Genomic DNA, 26,144 nt, shown 5'->3' on the forward strand with positions numbered 1-26,144 from the left:
ATCTTGGAGTTTCGGTGACATCCATATTTAATCCATTATAGTAAGATTCATCGCATTCGCCATCAGTGCAGTGTCGTTTATTGATGGAGTATTTGTGTTCGTTTCTAATCGCCATGAAATTCGGAAACAGGAGAGATCAAGTGCCAGACAAACCTCCGACTCCATCCTCTTTTTCTTTGCAAATCCTAATATTCTGAAAATTCCAAACAATTTTTAAAGCATGATTTAAAGTGTAAACTTCAAGCCTAAGCAAGAACTAAGCTTAAGAACTGTCTTGCCTCTAAGCAAGAACAGAAATCAGTTGTGTTGGAGCGGCATTGCATCGTACAATCGCATATTCGGCAAATGTCTTATTCCCATTTTCTACGGGTATTTACTTGTTTTTTACAAGACCGAAAGGGCAGGCAAATCGTCCATCAAAAAAAGATTTTTTTTAGTCATGCAAGCAAACAGCTACATAATTACATATATATGTACAGTATATATACACACCACATTATATGCTGTTTGCAATGGAGGTGCGGAGAGATTAGCAAATCTGGCTGCTCGGTACTACTTAAAAATAGCATGACATCGCAGTGGAAACAAGGTACAACTTGCCATCATGACCCATGGGCCGTGATTGGATAATTGCCTTATCCTTTTGTATAAGACAAACAATAAAAATACACATGTATGCTTCCCTCACCGGAAGGCTCTGTGGACGCCCTTGCTGTCCAAGTTCTGCTCGATTTGGTTTGTTAGCACCTTCCATTGTGGCTGCCCTGCCATCACCCGCCACACCAGGCCCTCGACCATATGTTTCCTGGCTCGAACCGGTGCCCCCAGTGGCTCCCCAACCATAGCCATCATGTTGGGATGGTGCTCCAGCCTGACTACGATGATAGCTGTCTGACTCGTATATGGACTGTGGAACTTGCTGCTGCTGCTGTGGTGGTTGCTGTGACTGCTGCTGAGGCTGCTGAGGCTGCTGAGGCTGCTGAGGCTGCTGTGGATGCTGTTGCGACTGCTGTGACTGTGGTGACTGCTGTGACTGCTGTGACTGCTGTGACTGCTGTGACTGCTGTGACTGCTGTGACTGTTGCTGTTGTGATTGCTGTTGAACCTGTGGGTGTGGTTGTGGTGGCTGCTGCTGCTGTTGCTGCTGTTGCTGTTGCATGTACATTGAACCAGGAGGGTAGTACGCCCTCTGATGCTGTGGCATGTACTGGCTTGGAGGTGGGTATGGCTGCTGCGTAAACTGCCCATGTGCCACATATGGTTGCTGTGCATATGGTGTCGGCATGTGATGATTATACTGGATCTGAGAGGGCTGACCATACACACTGTGTGATTGGGGACCATACGGTCCAGGCTGCTGAGGTGCATACTGGGTGGGGCCTTGCTGCAAGCTATAAGGACCAGGGGGGCGACCATAATAACCCTGTGGTCGTTGTTGCATGTAGCTTGCAACTGCTTGCTGCCCATACTGGGGCAGCATTTCCTACAGGAGAGTGGAAGGGGGAGGGGAGAGGGAGAAAGGATAAATACATAATAAATTTTCTATTTATTATTTAGCGTTGTTACAATAAATTCTTCATAGCATTATATTTCATCTCAAAGACAGTAATGCCGACCGATTATCCATAGCTATGGAAATTTACTTCGTTGTTTGGAGTTACGGGTACACTAAGTATGCTGTTTATTCCATTTGTACTTGGGTACAAATGTAAAAACATTTTTTAATGTAAAAGGATATAGGGATGGTTTGTTAAAAAGTATGTAAACAAGGTAGGGATGGTCACAATAAATTATGTGAAGCCATCCCTACATCTCGGTTTGAATAACCGTTGTTTCCGTGTCCATCCCGACAACCTTTTGTAATGGGTGTATGTTGATCGATTCCATGTAAGACTTTGACCGGTGAAATATTAAACAGTTTAAAAACAAACGCAAAACAAACACACACAAACGCGCAAACACAAACGCGCAAACACAAACACGCACACACATACGCGCAACCACAAACACACACATACAAAAACGCAAACACAAACACAACCGTGCAAACTCAACCAAGCAAACAACCGCGTAAACACAACTGCGCAAACAACCGCGCAAACACAACCGCGCAAACACAAACGCGCAAACACAAACGTGCAAACACAAACGCGCAAACACAAACGCGCAAACACAACAGCGCAAACACAACCGCGCAAACACAACCGTGCAAACACAACCGCGCAAACAACCGCACAAACACAAACGTGCAAACACAACCGTGCAAACACAACCGTGCAAACACAACAATGCAAACACAACCGCGCAAACACAACCGCGCAAACACAACCGCACAAACACAACCGCGCAAACACAACCACGCAAACACAACCGCGCATTCCGTGCTGTTAACCACACCCGTATAGGCGTGATTGGCCCTCAGCCAATTGGATTGCCGTGCGTCCGCCCCCATCTGGCTGATTGACAAGCATTGTCCCACCCACCCACCTCTTGGGCCTTCATTGCCCAATGTGTAGATATGCAGTTTTGTTTATTTTGTGGAATCCTTTGAAGTTGTGAAAATTTCTTATAGGTATGTACTTCCCACTGTAAAATACAACATATTCGAGTTTAATCCCAGCACAGTACTGAACGGAAACCTATTTTGAGTTCGGGCATCTGTAAAGAAGAAGGAAGAATTACAAACAGGCTGTCTTGGGTCTGTCAGTTTTGTAGCTGAACGATGCTGTCCAAGAGTTTCATTAATGTTGTTGGATGTGAAATCATCTGCAGGTAAGTACTTTATAGGTTTCTACGTTTGTATCTTGGTAATGTTTTTGAGGATTTGCATTATATTAAACCCATGGAGTGTCCATGCCATCCCGACTACATGGGACGTTTTACGGACTTCCTAATAACACACTTGTTATTTATCCATGTTTACCAAACCCCATTTCCATTTATTGATCAAATTTCAATGCAACTTAATATAAATGCAGTTAGCGTACGGCTGCTATGCAAATGGCGCCAGCATGTTATGATTGTAATAGAACCGAGTTCACATGACAGCATGATAAATACAATAGCTTTAAAGATAAAAAGTCAGGAAGAAGAAAAATGCTCTCAAGCTCCCCCTTCTGACTGCATGCAACAGATCGAAGAAAGAATAAGAAAAACAAACGACACCAAAAAATTAACTTGTTGATTGGAATCTTAAAACTATGGATTTTCAGAATCATTGGAATCTCCCGTGATGAAGCTATCTCCGAGGGCCTTTCACTCACTCACCGCAGACAGGTGGGTGGTCTTTCTGTCTTCTACCGACTCCTCTCCGGCCTTGCTCCCCCAGACTCTCTCTGTGCTTTGTCCCCCAAATATTCCTACAGGTCGCACAAGATCTGCCAGCAACCCTCTGATGGTTAAACTGCCGAAATCTCGGCTCTCTGCTCACCTTCACTCTTTCATTCCTCTTTTCTCCCGCCTCTGGAACAAACTCCCACACTCCCTTCAATCCCACTCCTCCCTCCAGGTCTTTAAAACAGCTGTTCACCACCATGTCTTATCTTTCCCCATCCAAAACCTTGATCTTTTCTACCCCCACTAATTCACCCCAGATCCACCTTGTTTGAAATTCCAACTTCTTTCCTGGTAGTCCTGGCAGTGTCCATATGTTTTATACCTCTCCCACCCACCCCTTCCCATGCCTCTCCCCACCCCCCCAAAAGCCCTCTCCATCCCACTGATCTCTTGATGTTCCTGCTCTCAGATGTTATAATAATAATAATAACAATAATAATAATAATAATTCATTTATTTTGTATAGCGCTTTTCAAGAAGCCCAAAAGGCGCTTTGACAGAGTGGAAAACATAATGCATAACAATACATGAAAACAACAATTGCAAAAAGACAAGAATCAATAGGGAAATATTTAAAGCAAAAGGAGGGAGAAGGAGAAGAGATAGTCAGGGGTTAAATGCTGTGGGTTGAATGTTGAATGAGTGTTGAACAGGTGGGTCTTTAGTGATGTTTTGAATGTGGTGAGTGAGGAGGAGTCTCTGATGGTGTGAGGTAGTGAGTTCCAGAGGGTGGGAGCAGCGATGGAGAAGGCCCTGTCCCCCCAGGATCTGAATTTGGTCCGGATGGAGGGGGTCAGGAGGTTGGTACCAGCAGAGCGGAGGTTGCGGGTGGGAGTGTGTCTGGAGAGGAGGTCAGCCAGGTAGGATGGGGCCAGGTTATGGAGGGCTTTGTATGTCAAGAGGAGGATTTTGTACTGGATTCTCTGGGGGATGGGGAGCCAGTGAAGCTTGTAAAGGACGGGGGTGATGTGGTCACGGGTCCGGGAATGGGTGAGTAGACGGGCAGCGGAGTTCTGAATGTATTGGAGTTTATTGGTGATTTTTGAGGGTGAACCATAGAGGAGGCTATTGCAGTAGTCCAGACGGGAGGTGATGAAGGCGTGGATGAGGGTTTCTGCAGCCGTGGAGGAGAGGGATGAGCGGAGACGGGCAATGTTTTTCAGGTGAAAGAAGGCTGACTTTGTGATCTGTTTAGTGTATTTGTCGAAGGAGAGGGTTTGGTCAAAGATGACGCCAAGATTCCGGATGTGAGGGGAGGTGGATACTGGGATACCGTCGATGTTGAGGGCAAAGTTATGGGTGGATTTTGTGAGCGTTTTTGGGCCAATGATGATTATTTCAGATTTATCACAGTTAAGCTTGAGGAAGTTGATTTGAAGCCAGGATTATATTTCAGTGATGCAGTTTGTCAGGATAGAGTGGGTGTCGGTGGAGACGGACTTGGTGGAGATGAAAAGCTGGATGTCATCGGCGAAGCAGTGGAATTGGAGACCATGACGGCGGATTAAGTGACCGAGGGGGGACAGGTAAAGGATGAAGAGGAGGGGGCCAAGAACTGAACCTTGGGGGACACCTTGGGGGAGGGGAGCAGTGGGGGATTGGCAGTTATTGATGGAGATGAACTGGCGTCTGTCAGAGAGGTATGATTTCATCCAAGAGAGGGCAGTGCCGGTAACGTTAAAGGTGGATTCAAGTCGGGTGAGGAGGATGGTGTGATCGATGGTGTCAAAGGCAGCGCTGAGGTCGAGGAGGACGAGAATGTTGAGGTTGCCAGCGTCAGAGGAGAGGAGAAGGTCGTTGGTGATTTTGAGGAGAGCAGTTTCAGTACTGTGGTTGGAGCGGAATCCGGATTGGAATGTTTCATACAGGTTATTGGCAGAGAGGTGATGTTTGAGTTGAGTGGCTACAGCGCGTTCCAAAACTTTTGACAGAAAGGGTAGGTTGGAGATGGGTCTGAAGTTGTTTAGGGTGTCAGGGTTTAGACCAGGTTTTTTTAGAATGGGGGTAACAGCAGCAATTTTGAGGGAAGGTGGGACGGTGCCTGTAGACAGGGAGGAGTTTATTGTTGCAATGATAAGTGGAGAGAGAGCAGGGAGGGAGGCCTTGACAAAGCTGGAGGGGATGGGGTCAAGAGTGCAGGTGGCAGTTTTCATTCCTATGAGGAGTTCAGAGAGGTCAGTAGGGGAGATTGGGGAGAACCGAGACAGGGGATGGCAGGACAAGGGGGGGCAGGTGGTTGGAGGGGGAGCAGGTGCGGCGGTGGTCAAGCTGTTGTAGATGTTGTCAATTTTGCGTTGGAAGAAAGAGAGGAAGGAGATGCAGTTGTCTACTGTGAATGACTGGGTGGTGGTGTTCAGGGGGCGGAGGAGTTTGTTTATTGTCGAGAAGAGTGCTTTTGGGTTTCCGGAGCCAGAGTGGATAATTTGAGAGTAGTAGGCGGAGCGGGCGCGGGAGAGGGCATCTTTGTAGTGTTGTAGGTGGTCCTTGTAGGCTTGGGAGTGAACTGTGAGACCTGTTTTATTGCGGAGTCTTTCAAGTTGGCGAGCACGAGTTTTCATCAGGCGGAGTTCAGGGGTAAACCAGGGAGCAGAATGGGTGAAAGAAACTGTTTTGGTTTTTACAGGCGCAAGCTGGTCAAGGCAGGAGGAGAGAGTGTGGTTGTAGTAGTCAGTGAGGTCGGAAGGGGTGTGGAGGTCAACGAAGGGAGAAGTGGACATTTTTTCAGAGAGGGTGGATGAGAATGAGGTAGGTGAAAGAGCGTTTAGCTTACGGAAGTTGATAGTGCCTTGGTGATGGGGTGGGGATGTTGATGGTCATAGTGATAGCTAAGTGGTCAGAGAGGGTGAGGTCGGAGCCAGAGAGATGGTGCAAATTTAATCCAGTGGAGCAGACAAGGTCCAAAATGTGACCACGGATATGGGTAGGAAAGTCGACATGTTGAGTGAGGTTAAAGCAGGTGAGTAAATCAGTGAAGTCAGTGGTTATTGTGGAGTCATTGGAGTCCATGTGGATATTGAAATCACCAAGGAGGAGGATTGAGGGGGAGAGGGAACATAGCTGGGTCAGAAAGTAGGAGAAGTCAGACAGGAATGATGGGTGTGGCTTGGGAGGGCGGTAGACGACAGCCATGACTGACTGCATGCGACCAGAGAGTTTAAAAGCCAGGTGTTCAAATGATGAGGATGAGGCGATGGGGATGAGGCTGGTCCTGATGTCTTGACGGTGGATAACGGCAATTCCACCACCTCGGCCCCCCGAGCGTGGTTTATTGACGTAGGAATATCCATTGGGTGTGGTGAGGTTGAGTGTGTAGTAGTCCAGAGGTTGTTGCCAGGTTTCGGTGAGACAGAGAAAGTCCAGTTTGTTATCCAGGATGTATTCGTTCAGGATGAGGCATTTGTTGTTGAGGGACCGGGTGTTGAACAGGGTGAGCTTGATGTTGTTTTGAACAGCAGGGATGAATTCAGGTGATTTAGCCAGGGTTCGTAGGCAGGAGGTGCGATTGTGTGCGTTTCTGTGACCAGGTGCGCTGGGACGAAGAGTGAGAGTGCGCTGAGCCGACCAGAGGACGGGGATGGAGTGACCTGATTGCAAATATACAAACTTACGACCGGAGCCACGGTGAATGTACCTGGGTCGTCGGAGGAGTCCATTTGATTTGATGGCAGAGATGCATGATGGGGTGCAGCGGGTATTGAGCAGAAGGAGCCTTGCGGCGGAGTACCGCAGAGCCATGCCAGGCAGGAGCGGAGAGACGAGACGAGGCCAAGGTTGAGGAGGTGAAACAATGGTCCCAACCCACGGGAGCGGGCCCGAGGAAACGAAGGAGCCAGGTAGGTGAAGCCAGGAGCAGAGCCGGGACCAAGCAGAGGGCAGGCAGGAGCAAAGAGACGATCACGGGGCCAAGGTTGATCACGGCAAAGTGGCAAATGCAGCGGCAATCGACCGCCGCCGCTACAAATCTAGATCACGGCGGGAAACCGCCACCAAACCGCTGCGATGGTCACAACCCACGAGAGCGTGCCCGAGGAAACAGCGAGCAGGCGAAGGAGCCGGGCAGGCGAAGCAGGGAGCAGAGCCGGGGCTATGCAGAGGGCAGACTCAATGGCCAAAAAATCCGCACGACCACCAAAAAAGCAAGCAACTGACAGTGGCCCGGTCGAAGAAGCGGCGAGCATGTGACGCCTGCGTCCTCTTCATACCGGACCGGAAGCGGAGGAAATTCTCTCTCTTATCTTTTTAATTAAATTAACTTAAAAAATTAGCTTGTTGATTGGAATCTTAAAACTATGGATTTTCAGAATCATTGGAATCTCCCGTGATGAAGCTATCTCCGAGGGCCTTTCACTCACTCATCGCAGACAGGTAGGTGGTCTTTCTGTCTTCTACCGACTCCTCTCCGGCCTTGCCCCCCCAGACTCTCTCTGTGCTTTGTCCCCCAAATATTCCTACAGGTCGCACAAGATCTGCCAGCAACCCTCTGATGGTTAAACTGCCGAAATCTCGGCTCTCTGCTCACCTTCACTCTTTCATTCCTCTTTTCTCCCGCCTCTGGAACAAACTCCCACACTCCCTTCAATCCCACTCCTCCCTCCAGGTCTTTAAAACAGCTGTTCACCACCATCTCTTATCTTTCCCCATCCAAAACCTTGATCTTTTCTACCCCCACTAATTCACCCCAGATCCACCTTGTTTGAAATTCCAACTTCTTTCCTGGAAGTCCTGGCAGTGTCCATATGTTTTATACCTCTCCCACCCACCCCTTCCCATGCCTCCCCCCCCCCCCCCCCCAAAAGCCCTCTCCATCCCACTGATCTCTTGATGTTCCTGCTCTCAGATGTTGTGTTTGTGTTCCTCCCCCTCTCGCCCCATCTTGTCTACCGCTCCCCATGTTATGTTTTATGTGTCGGTTTGTCTTTCTGTGTGATTAATGTTCGCTCTTTCACGAGCCTCGACCTTGTATACAAAAAAAAAAAAAAAAAAATGGAAATCTAACATTTTCAGGGATGCAACTGAAATCTCTGAGAAGAGGAAGACAACTGTTTGCTTATTTATTTACATTGGCATCAAAGCACGTTATTTCATACTGCATAATCTGGGTAGCTGTTTTCTAAGATCGACGTTAAACACATTAAGCTTTGAAGAAAGAAGTGTTGTATCTGGTCAGAAGTTTAAAAGATTTTGCTTGGTTTTTAATGTAATCCAATGAAATGCTTGGGTTCGGAAGAAAGTTTCAGCACCTTGCTGTTCTTCGAAGAAATATGTATACTGCGAGTATCTCCAATGACATGAGATGCAACCCCACAGGAATAAGTGCTTCAACAGCCATACAAATACCGAGTGGCTTTCTCAACCCATCCCCATCTCTTCTTTCATCATCCACAACGTGCAAACTGAAATCTCTGATAGCAACACCACACGACAACCCCCCTTGGCATTCCTTCAAATCAATAAACTTAAAAAATAAAATTGATTCTTGAAATTGTGCAATGCAAAATAACAAGAAAAAAAAGAAAAAGAGGAAAAAGGAGAAGAAAACAAATAAATAAAAACCTCTCTCTTCTTCATTTTTCTTCCCCATTAAATCATATGTTGCTTCAAGGTTACATTGCCATTTCTACCAGCACCCCATCCTCCCCCCCCCCCCCCCTCCCCCCCACCCTCAAACCCTTACACTTATAAAGACGACTTGATATGTAAATAATGGAAGACAAGAAGAAACCAAATGCAAGGTCTTGTTTGAAAAGCCAAAATGTCTCGTAAATCAAAGGAAACTGCACATCAACAGCCAGGCAAGGGCCCCACCTGCTGCTGTGGATAGAGACCGATGGGTGCTCCGGACGGCCTGCCCTGTACCGTTGGGTGTTGGTGAGTGGTCTGAGAGCTGTACACCCCATCACCCGTGAGCTCACGGCCAGGGAAGCCACCTTGTTGACCCTCATCTATCGCTGGACTACCCGGTACCCCAACAAACGGCCCTCCGGCCCCGCTGTACACTTGTCCCCTGCGGCCAGCTTCTAGGGGCACCACCTGCATCAACAGAAACAATAAAAGTACAACAGAATGAGTTATGAATACTCATCCATCAGCTTCTGCAACAACAACAAAACAATACCAACAACAACAACAACAACAAAATCCATGTTGCTACAACGACCAGAGACTCTCTGTTAAGGGCCATCGACACATTGTGCAAAAATAGCAAAATTGTAAACTCCCCCAACCAGATCCCCAACATACACCATTCATGATGTCATCAAGAACCCAAGCTGCTCATTATGCAACGATTGCTCAACTACCCCTTAATGTTTCAACAAGGATTCCCCATGGGATATGACAACAAACTAGCATCTTGCTCATTCACAGGCATCGGCATTGCATCATCGAGTATGCTTGTGGATGTTAAGGACATTGTTTCTTCTGCTCGCAAATGAACATTACGCAACATCCCAAAAGAGTCTACAAGTGGGGCCAAAGCTTTTCTACCTCTCTTAACCCACTCCAATCACACCTCTTCTGAGTTTACAGTTTTTCCTCCCACTTCTGTGACTGAGAGTTCACGGCTGTATCCATCTTGTTCACCGCCTATGTCCTCCCATAGCCCTCATTATTCCCCACGTTCCTTGTCCCTCAAAGTTTCCCTCTATTTTGTCCCTCAGCCCTGCTGTTGGCATGTTCCCTGCCACCTTTACCTACTGTTACTATCGTTGTGCTATGTCCTGGTCTGTTCTGTGTTCTAGCTCCTCCACGAGCATATACAGTGTATTAAAAAAAACAAAAAACTAGAACGACACTCGGTAGAGAGTATACCACCGCCAGGCTGAACATTTTTATCTCTGCCACCGAAGGTGGATGGAGGTTATGTTTTCACCCCTGTCGGTCTGTTTATCTGTCTGTCTGTCTGTGAACAAGATATCTCAAAAGGTTATCGATGGATTCGGATGAAACTTGGTGGAAATGTTGGGTGTGTCACAAGGACAAATTGATTTGATTTTGGTGAAGATCTGAATATGGATTCGGATACGATAATTATTTAATTTCTTAAGTGATTAATTCATCATTGAGAGATCGGGTGAAAAGCGATATGTAGCATGTTATGTTTCAAAATGTTATGGAAGAGTTATGACTTAACTTGGGCGATAAGTTAGTTAAGCGACAAGAACAAACCCATTCGATTTTGGTTCAGGTCCGAATCCAGATCCAGCCTATTAGTCAGGTTCACTATGTTTTTTCGTTCAAAATTTTTGGACATGAGCAAAACTATACATTTTTTGGAATATTCAGAGCATGAGGAATCCAAAAATTAATGTTTACATTTGCGTAGACACCTTTGCGAAAATGTCACTCAGGACAGTGATGAAGATCTGTAAAAACATATTCCTGAACGGTATAGACCTAGTAGATCCTGTGTATAGGACTTAGAGTTCAATCTGATACTAACAAGGCTGCTTTCTTGCTTTATAAACCCGTACCTATAACTTCAAAGGACTTGCAATATCATGTATTATGTAATACAGTTATATCACAAATATAAAGACAATGGTTTTCAATTACCTCTGTTTGTTGCTTTTCTATAATCCTGAGCACTATTTGGAGGCCTTTATTGGATTCCTTGACCCAGAAAACATAGGATTAGCATGTTGAATTAAGTTTCTAGGTTGACTAGAAGCCGAGATAGCGCAAAATATGTATTTTATGGCGGCCATTTTGAAAATCCAAAATCTGTGTGTGTGCAAATGCCAACATTGATTTTCGGATTCTCCATGCTCTGATTCCAAAAATGTACAGGTTTGCTAATCTCCCAAAATTTTGAACGAAATTATATTTGTTAACATAGTGAAGCTGACTATATCAGTGAGATACAAAACATAAATTGTTCAGCCTGGCGGAGGTATGCACTCTAGTGAGTGCTGCTCTAGTATGTTTTGTATCCCACGGATAGGCCAGATTTGCATGCAGACTTGAACTAAAATCTAATGGGTTTGTTCTTGTCACTAAACCAACTCATCCCCCAAGTTTAGTCATAACTCCTCCAGTCCTCCACAACATTTTGAAACATAATGCTGCACATCGTTTTTGCCCCTGTCTCGCAAAGTGAAGAATCACTTAAAAGTTTTAACATTCCCATATTTGAATCCGGATCTTCACCAAAATCGAATCAATTCGTCCTTGTCACACACCCAACATGTCCACCAAGTATCGTCCGAATCCGTCCAGAACTTTTTGAGATATCCATATCCTGCTCACCGACAGACAAACAGACAGGGGTGAAAATATCACTGAAGGTGGACGGAGGTAAAAATGTCAAAGTTCTCCATATTCCGATAATAAAGGCTTGTTGGGCATTTGATGGCAAAAGCTCAAATGGTAAATAAAGAAACACGGAGCGATTACACTCGGCAGACGGGCTAATCAAGCCTACTTGAACTTACTGTGGCTTCACCCTTTTATTCTGATTATTTAGTCTTTTCCATTTTCTCAAAATAAAGGTTTGTTGAAATTTAATGACAAAAGCTCAAATGGTAAAAGAGTTATGCCCTGGACGGACATGGACACAAATACACACCTTAAACCTCAAAATAAATTCGAGTAAAAAAAAAATGAAAAGCACAAAACAATATTTTTTAAGTAGATGAATTAACAAAGGCCAAAGCGAATGCAGATTCATGATAATGTGTTAAAATCATCCAAAAATTAGCAATACTTGCTGCAACTTCAGGAAGAGAAATGCCATAAGAAAGGTAAACAGCCAAGTCTTTATCTACAAGCTGTAGGAAAATAGATTGGTATGTTCGTTCCCTCGAACTGTATGGATTTTTCATTTCAAGTCCAAAGCCGCATTTTTTTTGCTAGCACACGCCTCCGATTGTTCAGCGTCCTCAGGTGGATGGTATAGAAAGGGCATCTTTTGCAGCAAGCCTTTGAAATGCTGAGCCAAAGTAATGATGTAAACCCCGGTAGTACAGGACATTATGGAGAACTTCCATGGATTACCAGATACAAACGACAGGCAGTGGTTGCAGTCTTCTCTGCATCAACAGTTCCAAAATAACCTTGAAAAGTGTCAAATGGCATCAGATGACATTTAACAGGAAAACCACATACATTTTTTTGAAGCCAGGTTAAAACACCCCATTACAAACATGTTTTCAAGTATTTGGCAATAAAATGACGAAACAACTTCTTCCGGAAAAGCAACACTTCCATAATGGGCTGGAGCCTACGGAAGCTGGAATGGCTACGGAAGCTGGAAGAGAGGAATGCATGCACGAAATTGCAAAGACATCACGTGGCAGCTGGTCCAAGCGGCAATAAGACGACGGATGGGAAAAACCACCTTTCGAGGTGGTGAGAGAAGTCGTGAGAAACGCTTCAAGTGAGAAAAGCAAACAGCACAATAACGGGACAAAAAGCAACGTTGTCAACCTAATGTGTTGCGGCGAGTCTTTCAATTATTTACTCTGCTGGGCGATACCAAAACCACTCTCAGTCATTTAAATTTGCACAATACAGAATCATAACATCCGTAAAGAATGGAATGTTATGCAGTATGATAGGGAATAAAATATTATGGGGTAATGTGAAATATTACTCCGACTACAACCATAATTGACATACATGTAAAACCCCTGTCGTAATGAGTTTATCATGCAACCAGCAGAGGATGGTGCCAGGAGCCGCAGCAAGCAGCTTTCACACCAGTTGCTCAGGGCATTGGTCGCCTTGCCGACGAATCAAGGCGTCATTTGCTACTCGACAGCATCTTCAGCGTCCAAACACATTGTTGTTTACTTGCTCCAGTTCTGGGAGGAGCCAAGATCAAGTGGTCCAAAAACTGCTTCACCCTATCGTGACCGACTCAGACTTCCGAATCTGACGAGTCATCTCAATCTTTGGCAAAGAACGTCAGCATTTATTTCTGAACAAAGAAAGTACAGCATTATTTTTTTTGTATACAGAATCAAGGCTCGTGTAAGATCTAACACATTGAACATGAAAACATGCACAGACACATAAAACATGCAATGAAGGGAGCGGGAGACAAGAGGGGGAGAGAGGGGGAAGCATACAAGCACAACAACAGAAGAGAACAGGGATGTCGGTCAGTCTGTGGAAAGGGGAAGGCTGGGGGAGGAGGGAGGGGTACACGGTATAAAGCAAATGAACACCACTAGGAATTTCAGGAAAGAAGTTGGGGATTTAAAGAGGTGGATTTGGGGTGTTTTAACGGGGGTAGGAAAGATCATGGTTTTGGATGGGGGATGGTGGTGATGGTGAACCATGGGGGTGGTGGTGAACAATAAGACATGGTGGTGAACAGCTGTTATAAAAGACCTGGAGGGAGGAGAGGAATTGAAGAGAGTGTGGGAGTTTGTTCAAGAGGCGGGAGAAAAGAGGATTTAAATAATGAAGGAGTGAAGGTGAGCAGAGAGTCTTGATTTTAGCAGTTTCACCAGAAGAGGGTTGCTGGCAGATCTTGTGCATCCTGCAGGAATATTTGGGGGACAGAGCACAGACAGAACAGGGGAGCAAGGCTGGAGAAGAGTCGGTAGAAGACAGAAAGACCACCTAACTGCCTGCGGTGAGTGAGTGAAAGACCCTCAGAGTCAGCTTCATAGCGGGAGATTCCAATGATTCTGAAAGCTTTGGTTTCAACCGCGTGAAGCCGAGCTAGGTGTGAGGAAGGAGCACCAGCCCAGAGGGGAGAACATTATTCCATTAAGCTGTGGATCAAAGCCTTGTATGTGGTGAGGAGCTCAGGTGTGCCAAGGAAGGACTTTGCACGACGGAGGATGCCCAGTCAGCGACTGGCTTTGGAGGCCAGATTTGAAATGTGGTTTTCCCAGGAAAGATCATGGCAGATAGTGAGACCCAAACGCTTGAGTGACAGAACTTATTCAAGATGATTGTTCAGAAAGTAGATGGGAGGGTTGTCCAGACGGTCTTTTCGGAGAGACAAAGTGAGAGTGTGAGATTTGTCAGGATTGAAAGACATGTTCCACTTGTTTGACCAGTTTGTTATATTATCCAGGTCTGCAGAGTGAAGAGGCTGCTGCCTGCCAATGCTGATGTTGTCCATTGACCAATATTGTTTGCTCCGTATTTCCACCTGAAATGTTCTGGCAGGCCAGTATAGGATCTTGAAGTTATGGGCCACGTCACGTCATGGTGTCGATCATTGGTATAATGGAGTCTTTGTGGTCCTTGTGGGTGAGCCTTGATGTAACGGTGCCTCATCAGGTCGCCTACTGCATGCCCGATTGAGGCACTGCCAGGAAGCACCAACATTGTCACTTTCACGCCCAATGAGGATGCCTCAGATACAGAGTGTGACTTGTGTTATGTTAAGCTTGAACTGCAAATTATGTCTACCCTGCGACATTATCAGCAACCAAATTTGGGAGACTGGAACGCCACGTGTGGAATGGACCGCCATGGCTAAGTAAAACACAGGGTAGATTTTTAGCTCTGGCATGAAGAATGGCAATTCTCTCTTTATGGTTTCACCGTTTTCCACCTGTGGTCTCCCTTATAGATTCTTTATTCTAGGAACAGACTAAAATCTATCGCTCCGCAATTCGCATGCATCTCAAATGGGTAAATAACCCAGTCATACGCTGGCTTTTGATGCGAATGTTAAACAGTGTTAACAGGACAGCAGAAGCTCTGGCCAATCCCGATGGTACTGGTCAATATCGGTCTGCGGCGTTGGAAAGGCCTTTCAAAAGGTGATGCAAACGACACTCAAAAATCCTTCAAGACCAGACACCATTTTTTTTTTAAAGATGAATAATGAGCAATAAAATGCATAAATGTATAATTTTTATTTATAGGTGTGACGCGATATACTTTTAGGGCACGTGTTAAAAATTTAGTATCTCATTTATAGGGATTTTGAACTCCCCACACACCAATGTTAAAAAACAAGTGCAGCCCAGATGATACGATGGAAAGGCCCTCTGTCAGGTGCAGTCAGGAACAGAAGATTCAATGTCTCCGTCCCAATGGAGGAATCCCAAGAATCGTGGTATACATTTCCATCCCAAGAATCGTGGTATACATTTCCATCCCAAGAATCGTGGTATACATTTCCATCCCAAGAATCGTGGTATACATTTCCATCCCAAGAATCGTGGTATGCTCTCAGCTGCTTCTAAATCTATGGCCCCATGACAGTTCCAGAAAAGAACAGCACAACACTTTAGAAATGATACCAAATGGAAGTGGTTAAGATATTGTTTCAGAATGATGGCCAAGGAGGATCTTGAGGCCTACTACGAAGGACTTCCAAAATGAAGCTGAAGACCAAGTTTGATGCGGCCATCTGTGACTGGTTTTCGATAGTCAGGCGGGGTCCATACACAAATTGGGATGGGTACTCCTATCAAGGATGTGAAGGAGATGCTGCAAAACACTGGAAAGAGCACCACAAGATTACACTCAAATTTCCCACCATCAGCTACTTGCCCTCACCTGGAGATTGCTTCCATGAGCATATACAAAACCATGTGGAGAGGTTCACTGACCTTAGTTGGGACACTCACTCCTCGAGTTACTATGCAATGTGCGTACATCAGAAGAAAGATTCATTAAAATGTAAAAATTCCCTATTTAAGGCAATTTTCCCTGCTAGAGCAGGTTAACACCTTGCGGGCCCCATGACAATCATCATGGTTCCCTTTCTGAGGCAATGCTTTTTTATGGCCGGATGCCCTTCCTGACGCCGACCCTTTAGTCGCCTCGACCCTTTAGTCGCCTCTTACGACACGCAGGGATACGGAGTACCTATTCTAAACCAGGGCACACACCGGCACATTCATCCCAGCAAGCTGGTACTCAATTTGCCGACCTCGGAAAGATGACAGTCTGAGTCAACCCCTCTGGCGTTAATTCAATGATCGCCCGGGATTCAAACTCAGGATCCTAGGATCCCAAGCCAGCACCCTAACCGCTAAGCCAACATCAGGCTCCGAAGAAACATTCATTGACATGGCAAATTCCATTGTCAGCCTCTTGGACAGTTTTGAGACAAAGTAGTCTATTTACCAGAAATATGCGTATTTACAGACGCTGCTTGACGTCAGTGCATAACATATGGCTTATAAACATGGCTACAACTGGAGAGAGATTAATACAAAGCAAGTATTCCAAATGCGGTGCCAGAGTCAGATCTTTGGCATTCACTGGTTCGACCATATTATGAACAACGAGCGAGTAGCGAGGTACCGGGTGGGATCCCACAAGCGGTCAATGGTGAAACTGCTAATTCCGAACCAGTGAATGTGTTTACATGCAGATAGAGATAGAGATAGAGATATAGAGATAGAGATAGAGATAGAGATAGAGATAGAGAGAGAGAGAGAGAGAGAGAGCAGTTTTGTAAGGGTAGAAAAAAAAATGTAAGTCATAATTGTAAATTATTGAGAAATTTATGAAACCTCCCACCCACCTTAGATACCAGCCGAGACCCCAAATAGTTCCAAAGAAATTTGACGGGGCTAGACCCAAAACTGAGGGAATAGTTCGGGGATGGACAGACAGACAGACAGACAGTTCTGCTTTATTATATAATAAATGCAGTGTCTGCTTGTACCAGCTTAGCTGAAACGTGCCATTGATATTATGCAGACACTGGTCTCTTTAATAATTTTCATCAGATGGATGAGCAGTCCAAAGCTACCTGGGATCATAAGCTTGTGATGCAGACTCATGATGGAGCAAGACCGAATCCAAAAGGAAACCTCATGGATACCCAAGATGCACCCGGGTGCATCAGCTTATAAGCGATTCAAATTCTACACTTGAAGCCACACAGGTCCCTCTTTGGTTGTCACTTCCACTTGCGGGTTTTAGGAGGTGGGAGAAAGTTCCACCTCCTTTTGCGGTAAAGGATCATTATTCATGAACCAGATTGTGAAACTTCGTTCTCATAACTTCGTTCCAAGGGCTAGTTTTAGAATCCTCATTGAACGTCTGACGGCCTCCACTTGTAGCTCATTTGTAGTGATATTCACCGGAATGCTTTTTGAATGCTCAGTAATGGTTTTCCTGATCATCCCTGTTGTTCCGACTATCACTGGTACAATTTCAACTTTCTTCAATTTCCAAGACCTCTTGACCTCGTTTTTCAGCTCCTGGTTCCTGGTAATTGAGTGTTTTCGTGGTTTCAGAAGCATTTAGTCCAAAGTATTTTTTGTTTACCAAGTTGAGGCTCGTGTAAGAGCTAAAAGAAAACACTCTTGGGAAAAGCGCGAAAAGAAGAGCCAGTGATTGGGAACTAAAACCTCAATCAACAATGCTGTCTTTCCCTTCTTTTGTTTGAGCACTATGCCCGGTTGCAATGCTTTCTTTGCAATGCCACACTTGATGGGATCATCTTGTCATGCGTGAGCACTATATGTTCATTTTGAAGGAGCAGATTTGGCTTGTGTTTCCATGATTGTTCTGGAACCGGAATGTTGAAATGTTTACAGATGTGCCAGTGGAGTACTCTACAGACGCTGTCATGTCTTTCTGTCTACAACTGTTCTGACATGAGATATTTTTTTATAATATCCCGAAAGGAGGTGACTGGTACTTTCAGTTTCTACTCCACAAAACCTGCATTTGTCCGATTGGCTCAATCCCACCATTTTCTTAAAGTCATTAGTGTAGTGTTCCTGGTCTTGGGCATTTATGATGACTTGTTCTCCATCCCAATTCATTTGACCTCTTCTTAGTCATTCCAATGAACCTTCCTTGTCAATCCCTGTTCTATCAAGCTCTTTCTTTAATCGTTCTGCTCTTTTGTCATTCTCCCATTTGTCAGAGTATATCTCCTGATATTTCTTTTTGTAGTTTTCCTTTTTCTTCTTTGCGATCATTGGGGGTGCATTTGTTTCTGTTTACTTTTTCCTGCACTTGCACCTGTTTTTGGAAGTTTGTTGTTAAATGGATTAAAGGATACCTTTTCTGATTTGTTGGTTTCGTGATTGTGCACAAATCTCATTCGATAGTCTGTTCAGATTTTCACATACTCTGCTTGTCCTATACACGTTGTTCCGTGCATTTGGTTAAGCTCCATCAGATCGCCTCCTCCTCGTCTCCGCGAGTAAAACCTCAGAAATCAAGGGTTTTGGTAGAATATCTTGTGAATAGTTAGAAGTTTCCATGTTTAGTGTCTAAATTGTTGATCTCCAATTGTGGCCAGTTTATAATTACACAGTTATACTGGAATAACGGTACTGCAAGTTGGTTTATAGCTTTGATTTTGTTAATTGGAGAGAGGGATGACTTCAGAATAGTCTTATTCTGTGTAGGTACTCTTTGCTAATTTATTATTTTATGCATGTTTAGCTCAACTGGAAATTAGTCCGGTGAGCTTATGCGATCGAGCAGTGACCGTTGGTCAGTCAGTCAGTCAGTCAGTGAGTGAGTGAGTAAGTGAGTGAGTGAGTGAGTGAGTAAGTCAGTGAGTCTTGTAAACACTTCAGTCATCATCACTTTAACTACACACACAATTTTGATGAAACCTGGCCACAAGCTGCATATCTGATGCCTGATGTCTAACGAAGGTGTATTGACCGTATCAAAATCTACATTCATTGAAGGGGTCTCCAGGAGGGTGGGGAGTTTTGACCACCAAACTACACACACAATTTTGATGATACTTGGCCAACTGCAAGGTGTATTGACCGCATCAAAATCTACGTTAATTAAAGGGGTCCACGTGTGGAGAGAGGGGGAGTTGGGGGGAGTGGTGTTTTGACCCCCAAAATAGGTATTTGCTCTCTTCACCTAAACTACACACACAATTTTGATGAAACTTGGCCATAATCTGCATATCTGATGTCTAACGAAGGTGTATTGACCGCATCAAAATCTGCATTCATCAAGGGGTTCTACGAGGGAGTTTTTGACACCCCCTAAATGGGTATTTGCTCTCTTCTCCGAAATTACACACACAATTTTGATGAAACTTGCATATCTGATGCCCAAAAAGGGTGTATTGGCTGCATCAAAAATCTGTGTATTAATAGGGACTATGGGATGGGGTCAGGTGGGGGAGAGGGAAGGGGAGAGGGAAGGGGAGGTGACCGCCCCCCCCCCCCCCCCCAAAAAATAAGTAGGTGCTCTCTTCTCTGAAACGACACATGCAATTTCAATGAAAATTGATCAGAACCTTCATCGCCCATGATGTACCAAAGTTTGTTCACGGCATTAAACATGTCAGGGTCTGGGGGGTTTGTGTGGGTTTTAAGTGACTTGCTCCTGATCCAGGTGAGCTCCAGGACCCGTGCTCCTATTTTTTTGTGTTGTACCGCGGGGCCTTCTTCTATTCCGAGGTATTTGTAAGATTGTTTGTTTTCTAGTTCCTGTATTGTTATACTTTCACCTATTGAAATATTGTGTTCTTTTTGTTTTATCAGATAGAAATGTGCATTTGGCGCATTTGTCAAAACCAAATTTAATTTGAATGTCCTCAGAGTACTGCTTTACTAGTTCGGATTGATCTGCAAATTTGTCTCATCATTGTCTAACGTTTTAAATAAGTCAGAACATCTACCCTTTGTCTAACGTATTAAATACCAAAAAAAAAAAATTCCCTTCTATCCTCGCGGGCACGTGTGCTTGCTGTCTCGCCCGGCCCCCTTTATCTCCTTTTCTCCCACCTCTTCCTTCCATCTACAGCCGAAACCTGCCATTCCAATTCTAGTTTCCTTCATCTCATTTAACCCTTTTGCCTTTCTCTGATCCACGCCCTCACTTCAGGGACTTTTCCCAGATTGTTTTTCACGGTTTTGTTTAAACTAGGGCATGCCCGTACTATATCTATATCTAAAATTATATCCCCCCCTCTATTTACATGAAATGGTTTGGTGCATGAAATGTTTTGGTCCATTCGCAACGCCAAAGCGAACGGCGAACGCTTTACATGAAATGGTTTGGTCCATGAAATGTTTTGGTCCATTCGCAACGCCAAAGCGAACGGCGAACGGCTTGCGAGTACAGTGACAATCCCCCCGGGGTTTTAATTAGTTTTAAAACATCGTTTAACGCCAACATAGCGCCAACATATGCAATGGTTTGGTCCAAAGCGAACGGCTTCCGGAGTTTGGTAAAGAAATCGCCATCGCGTGCACAAACGCGCAGGAAAGCGAATGAATCGCAAATTCGTTTTTATTAGTTGTAAAACATAGTTTAACGCCAACATAGTTTGCAAACGTGAAATAAATGAATACGCTCTCAAATGTGCCATCCGAGGCAGAGTGTGCCCGCCACGTTCGGCACACGCGATCGTTCGCTGCTCTCTGATTGGTTGAATCGTTTTTTGGACATAGCTCGGTAAGTAATTGTCCGATTAATATGAAACCTTGAAAAGGCACATCCTCGGGTCCCCAGCAATATACCTGGCAAGTTTAAAGTATATCGGACCCGTGGTTGTCGAGAAACAGCGGTCACAGACAAACGTACAGACAGACAGAGATTACTGGAATTATAGATAGATATGTTTAAACTTTCCCCTGCAGTGTTTTATTCAATGGTTTATTACAACACGCTGTTTTTCTTCCTGTTTAAAAGGCTTTTTTCAATTTACTCATCAAATCATTCCATTTCAAAAAAACATTAAATCTCTTACAGTCATTCCTTTCTACATTCGCTAAACGCACCTTCATTCCACCCCTCCTCTATCGATTTCAAACGGATCTCTGACTTGAAAATCACAATAAACCCTGCTTGTTATAAATGTTCGTTTTTCATTAATCATCCACTTTCTAAACTCCCGCCTCCCTTTCAATTCTCCTCCCTCACCCCTCCCCTTCAATTCTCCCCCCTCCCCTTCTAAACTACCCCCTCACCCCTCCCCTTCAAAACTCCCCCCTCACCCCTCCCTTTCAAAATTTTCCCCCCACCCCTCCCCTGCAAAACTACAACAAACACCTCCCCTGCAAATCCCACCCACCCCCCCCCACTATCTCTCTCCAATTCTCCCGCCTCCCCCCTCCGCCTCAAAGCTGCCGCCTCCACACTACCTCTCCCTTCAATCATATACCTCCACCTCCTCCAACCTTCGACTTTGCTCTGCCTCCCCTCAAACAACACCTCACTGTACCTCTTCCCATCACCATCAAACCATTTGTCCTCCTCATCCTTCCCTTTCTCCTAGCTCTTCTGCAATCTCCGACACACTATCAACAGCTCTCCACACCTCCCCCTCCCCCCCCCCTCATCCTACCCTACCCCTCCAATCCCCTGTCCTGAAACCGATGCTCCGCCTCCCTCTTCCTTAAGGGTATGGACCTCAAACATCCGGGGCCTTCGCTCAAACCTGATTGATCTCTCCATACAGGTTGCTTCTGACAAACCAGACGTAATCTGCTTAACAGAAACTTTCCTCCTTCAAGATGTCTCTGATTCCTTAATATCTCTTCCTGGTTACTCCCTCCTCTGGTATGATAGACCTGAGCCTCGTCCTTGTGGTGGGGTTGCTATATTTATCAAAAACTCTCTTCCTCACTCTCCTTGCACTGCCCTCTCTCCACCCCACCCCCAGGAGTACCTCTGGCTACGGCTTCCTCTCTGCTCCCACCTTTTGTTCATATGTGTTCTACAACATCCTCCAAACAGTGATGACTCCATTTACATCTGCCTGCCTGACAACATGGACCAACTTCTATCCACTCACCCAAACTCTCTCTTCCTCATATGTGGCGACTTCAACTGTCACCATGCCAGCTGGCTGGGTGTGGGTTCCTCTCACACCAGCCATGGCACCTTAGCAAAGGACTTCTGTGACTCACTGAGACTGACACAATCTGTAAATTTCCCGACCCGGATCTCAGCCAATGGAGTATCTTCTCTTCTCGACTTGGTTATTACTAACTTCCCTGCAAATGTCTGCTACACTTCTTCAGCTCCAATCGGTTCTTCTGATCATTTCCTTGTTAAAGTGGACATCTCTCTGGCCGTTCTCAGAGAGCCTCCTCAGCGCCGACGAGTCTGGCATCTCACTCAGGCTGACTGGCACGGTCTTCAAGCAGCCATCCATCATCTGGACTGGTCTCCCATCTCTACAGCCTCTGGCATCAATGTTTCCTGGGAATTCTTCCAAAGCAAACTGCTCTCTCTCATGCACAGATTTATCCCATCTCATCTTCAGTTGTCTTACCCTTCCTCCCGTCCATGGTACACTGAATCTTGTGGTGAGGCAGTTGTCATGAAGCAACTTGACTTCACTTCATGGAAGGCTAATCCAACTGAAGGTAATCTCAGTTCCTTTCACAAAGCTCGGAACAAATGTGTGTCTACCCTCAGGAGAGCCAGGAAACAATATCTCTTTGCTCTCAAAACAGAACTCTCAAACCTGTCTCCCTCCTCCAAAAATTTGACCAGTGGCGTCTGGTCAAATCTGTCTCTAGTGTTTTTTCCCCCTCCATCCCCTCCCTTACCTCAAACGGCTACACAGCTGACTCCGCACGTGAAAAAGTTGAATGCCTCAACTCTGTGTTTGCATCAAAATCTTGTGTCCCAAACCCGTCTATCTCTGTACCCACCGTACCCAGCTGCTCCTGGACTCTGTGTCCTTCTCTCCTGACAAGCTGGAGAAGTCTCTGTCAAGCCTCGACTCTGATTCTGCCATCTGCTTGGAAATCAGCGAACATTTCCGCTTTGCACAAAAAAGGTGCAAAAACAGATCCTTGCAACTCCAGACCAATCAGCCTGCTCCCAATAATCAGCAAGGTCATGGAATGAATGATAGCTTCTGACATCAAATCCTTCCTCTTCTCCAATGGCTTGATCTCGATCATCAATTTGGATTCAGACCAGGTCATTCTACTCTGGACATGCTGCTTCTGCTGTCTCAACAATGGATGGAGGCCCTTTATGCCAAACAGGAAATCAGAGCCGTCTCCCTTGACATATCACGTGCCTTTGATATGGTCTTGCACCCCGCCCTGCTCACCAAACTCTCCTCTTATACGTATCCATGGAAATCTCCACGCATGGCTTGCAGATTTCCTCTCTGGTCATAGTCAACATGTGGCCCTGAATGGTTTTCTCACATCTCCCCTTCCTGTTCAGGCTGGAGTTCCATAAGGCAGTGTTCTGGGCCCTGTACTTTTTCTGGTCTTCATCAATGATCTCTCCGACTCTCTGGAAAATCCTCTCTATCTCTTTGCTGATGACTCCACTCTCTGCCGCTCCATACCCCATCCCTCACTCTCTCCAGACCTGGACAAAATCACAGACTGGTCAAACAAGTGGAACATGTCTTTCAATCCTGACAAATCTCACACTCTATGTCTCTCCAAAAAGACCGACTGGACAACCCTCCAATCTACTTTCTCAACAATTCTCTTCAAGAAGTTCAGTCACTCAAGCTTTTGGGTCTCACTATCTGCCATGATCTTTCCTGGGAAAACCACATTTCCAAGCTGGCCTCCAAAGCCAGTCACCGACTGGGCATCCTCCGTCGTGCGAAGTTCTTCCTTGGCACACCTGAGCTCCTCACCACATACAAGGCTTTCATCTGCAGCTCAATGGAATACTGTTCTCCCCTCTGGGCCGGTGCTCCTGCCTCACACCTAGCTCGGCTTCACGCTGTTGAAACCAAAGCTTTCAGAATCATCGGAATCTCCCGCGATGAAGCTAACTCCGAGGGCCTTTCACTCACTCACCGCAGGCAGGTTGGTGGTCTTTCTGTCTTCTACCGGCTCCTCTCCGGCCTTGCTACCCCAACTCTCTCTGTGCTCTGTCCCCCAAATATTCCTACAGGTTGCACAAGATCTGCCAGCAACCCTCTTATGGTTAAACTGCCAAAATCAAGACTCTCTATTCGCCTTCACTCTTTCATTCCTCTTTTCTCCCGCCTTTGGAACAAACACGCTCTTCAATCCCACTCCTCCCTCCAGGTCTTTAAAACAGCTGTCCACCACCATCTCTTATCTTCCCCCATCTAAAATCTTCATCTTTTCTACCCCCGTTAATTCACCCCAGATCCACTTTTTGAAATACCAACTTCTTTCCTGGAAGTCCTAGCAGTCCATTTATTTATTTATTTTACCTCAAATGCCTCCTAACCCCAAGCCCTCTCTCTCCCACAGATCTCCCGATGTCCCTGCTCTCCATCTTGTTCTCCCGCTCCCTTTATCATGCATTTTATGTGTCAGTTTGTCTTTTTGTGATCAATGTTAGCTCTTACAGGAGCCTCGATCTTGTATATAAAAATATATATATATATTGTGGATGTCATGATAAACCAACTTGGCACTTCAAGGAATACAATGTGTAGCAATACAAGTAGTAACAGCAACAGCAACAACAACAACAACAGCAGCAGCAGCAGCAGCAGCAGCAGCAGTAGTAGTAGTAGTAGTAGTAGTAGTAGTAGTAGTAGTCATAGTAACCTGACTTAAACTTGCATGATTCACAAACCTCTCACTGAACACACAACATCAATCACTATATTCATAATCAAAATTATTTAAATGGCAAAAGCCTTCAAACAATCTAATTCAAGTAAAATTTCACACATCAATGACAAATGCCATGCCTCCACCAACATAGGACTGGCACAGATGACTATCTTGGTGATTACATTCTACAGAGTTAGCTCTCAGTAGCCTGGTGCTGGCTTAGCGGTTAGGGTGCTGGCTTGGGATCCCAGGATCCTAAGTTTGAATCCCGGTCGATCGTTGAATTAACGCCAGGGGGATTGACTCAACCTGTCATCCTTCCGAGGTGGGCAAATTGAGTAACAGCTTGCTGGGATGAATGTGCCGGCGTATGCCCCGGTTTAGAATAGGTACACCGTATCCCTGTGTGTCGTGTCGTAAGAGGCGACTCAAGGGTTGGCATCAGGAAGGGCATCCGGCCATAAACAAAACATTGCCTCAAAAAGGGAACCATGATGATTGCCATGGGGCCCGCAAGGCTAACCCCCACTCTAGCAGGGAAAATGGCTGTAAAAAGCAAAAAAAAAAAAAACTTTTTTTTTAAGAGTTAGCTCTCTGTACACCTAATGGAACCCTCAGGTACAGGTGTACTTAAAGCTGTAATGCACTAAGAGCATGAAATGCACTTGCTGTGCTTATGAAGGAAGGCCTGCTTCCTGTGTACATGCCACTTGCTCACCACATGAAGGAAGGTTAGCAAAGCACTGCCCTCGAGCTTGTAAAAGGACAATGGTCGATAATAAAGGAGTGCAAGTCTAAAAGATCACCCGTTTAGAATAGCAAAGGTCAACCTCGAAAGAGTTTTCTTTTTAAAAAAATAAACCTCAACATTCACTGCAGCTGAACATGAAATTATAATTGACAAGATGTTCAATTATTGGCTGACAGATAGGCAGCAATTTAACACCCGAGCCCTTCATCTCCCCACCTATCTTGACCAAAAAAATACAAGACACCTTTTGTCACGTGGAGACAAAGGTCATGCCCAATCCTTACCCATAACTCTTTTTCTACTCCCAACGACCCGGCCAAGCTTAACCCTATTTCTTGTAAGATATTATGTTTCGTTCCCTCTTTTTCAGTTCATACATTCTCTTACTTATTGTCTCCAACTGTTAGCCCAAAGTCAGTTTATACCCTCCATCATCATGTTCTTCCACAAGCCTCGACCTTGTAAAGGAAATATGGGCAGGCAGCAGCCTATTCACTCTCTGCAGCCCTGGATAAAATCACTAACTGGTCAAACAAGTGGAACATGTCTTTCAATCCTGCAAATCTCACACTCATACTATGTCTCTCCGAAAAGACTATCTGGAAAACCCTCCCTTTTACTTTCTCAGCAATCCTCTTGAAGAAGTTCTGTCACTCAAG

General features: G+C 45.2%; 1 protein-coding gene across 2 annotated transcripts in view; it reads right to left on the reverse strand.

Annotated features, from left to right (window-relative positions):
* The window catches only part of LOC137439734 (AT-rich interactive domain-containing protein 1A), a 148,392-nt gene that overhangs the window by 83,563 nt on the left and 38,685 nt on the right, over positions 1-26,144 (reverse strand). For both annotated transcript variants that reach the window (XM_068135778.2, XM_068135779.2), the window contains exons 2-3: positions 9,142-9,366; positions 689-1,483 (exon numbers count right to left, since the gene is read on the reverse strand). In XM_068135778.2, coding sequence (XP_067991879.2) covers positions 689-1,483; positions 9,142-9,366 — 1,020 coding nt within the window. The remainder of the gene's footprint in view (positions 1-688; positions 1,484-9,141; positions 9,367-26,144) is intronic.

Source organism: Myxine glutinosa, chromosome 14 (genome assembly GCF_964187855.1).
Source record: "Myxine glutinosa chromosome 14, kmMyxGlut1.1, whole genome shotgun sequence".
Taxonomy (NCBI): domain Eukaryota; kingdom Metazoa; phylum Chordata; class Myxini; order Myxiniformes; family Myxinidae; genus Myxine; species Myxine glutinosa.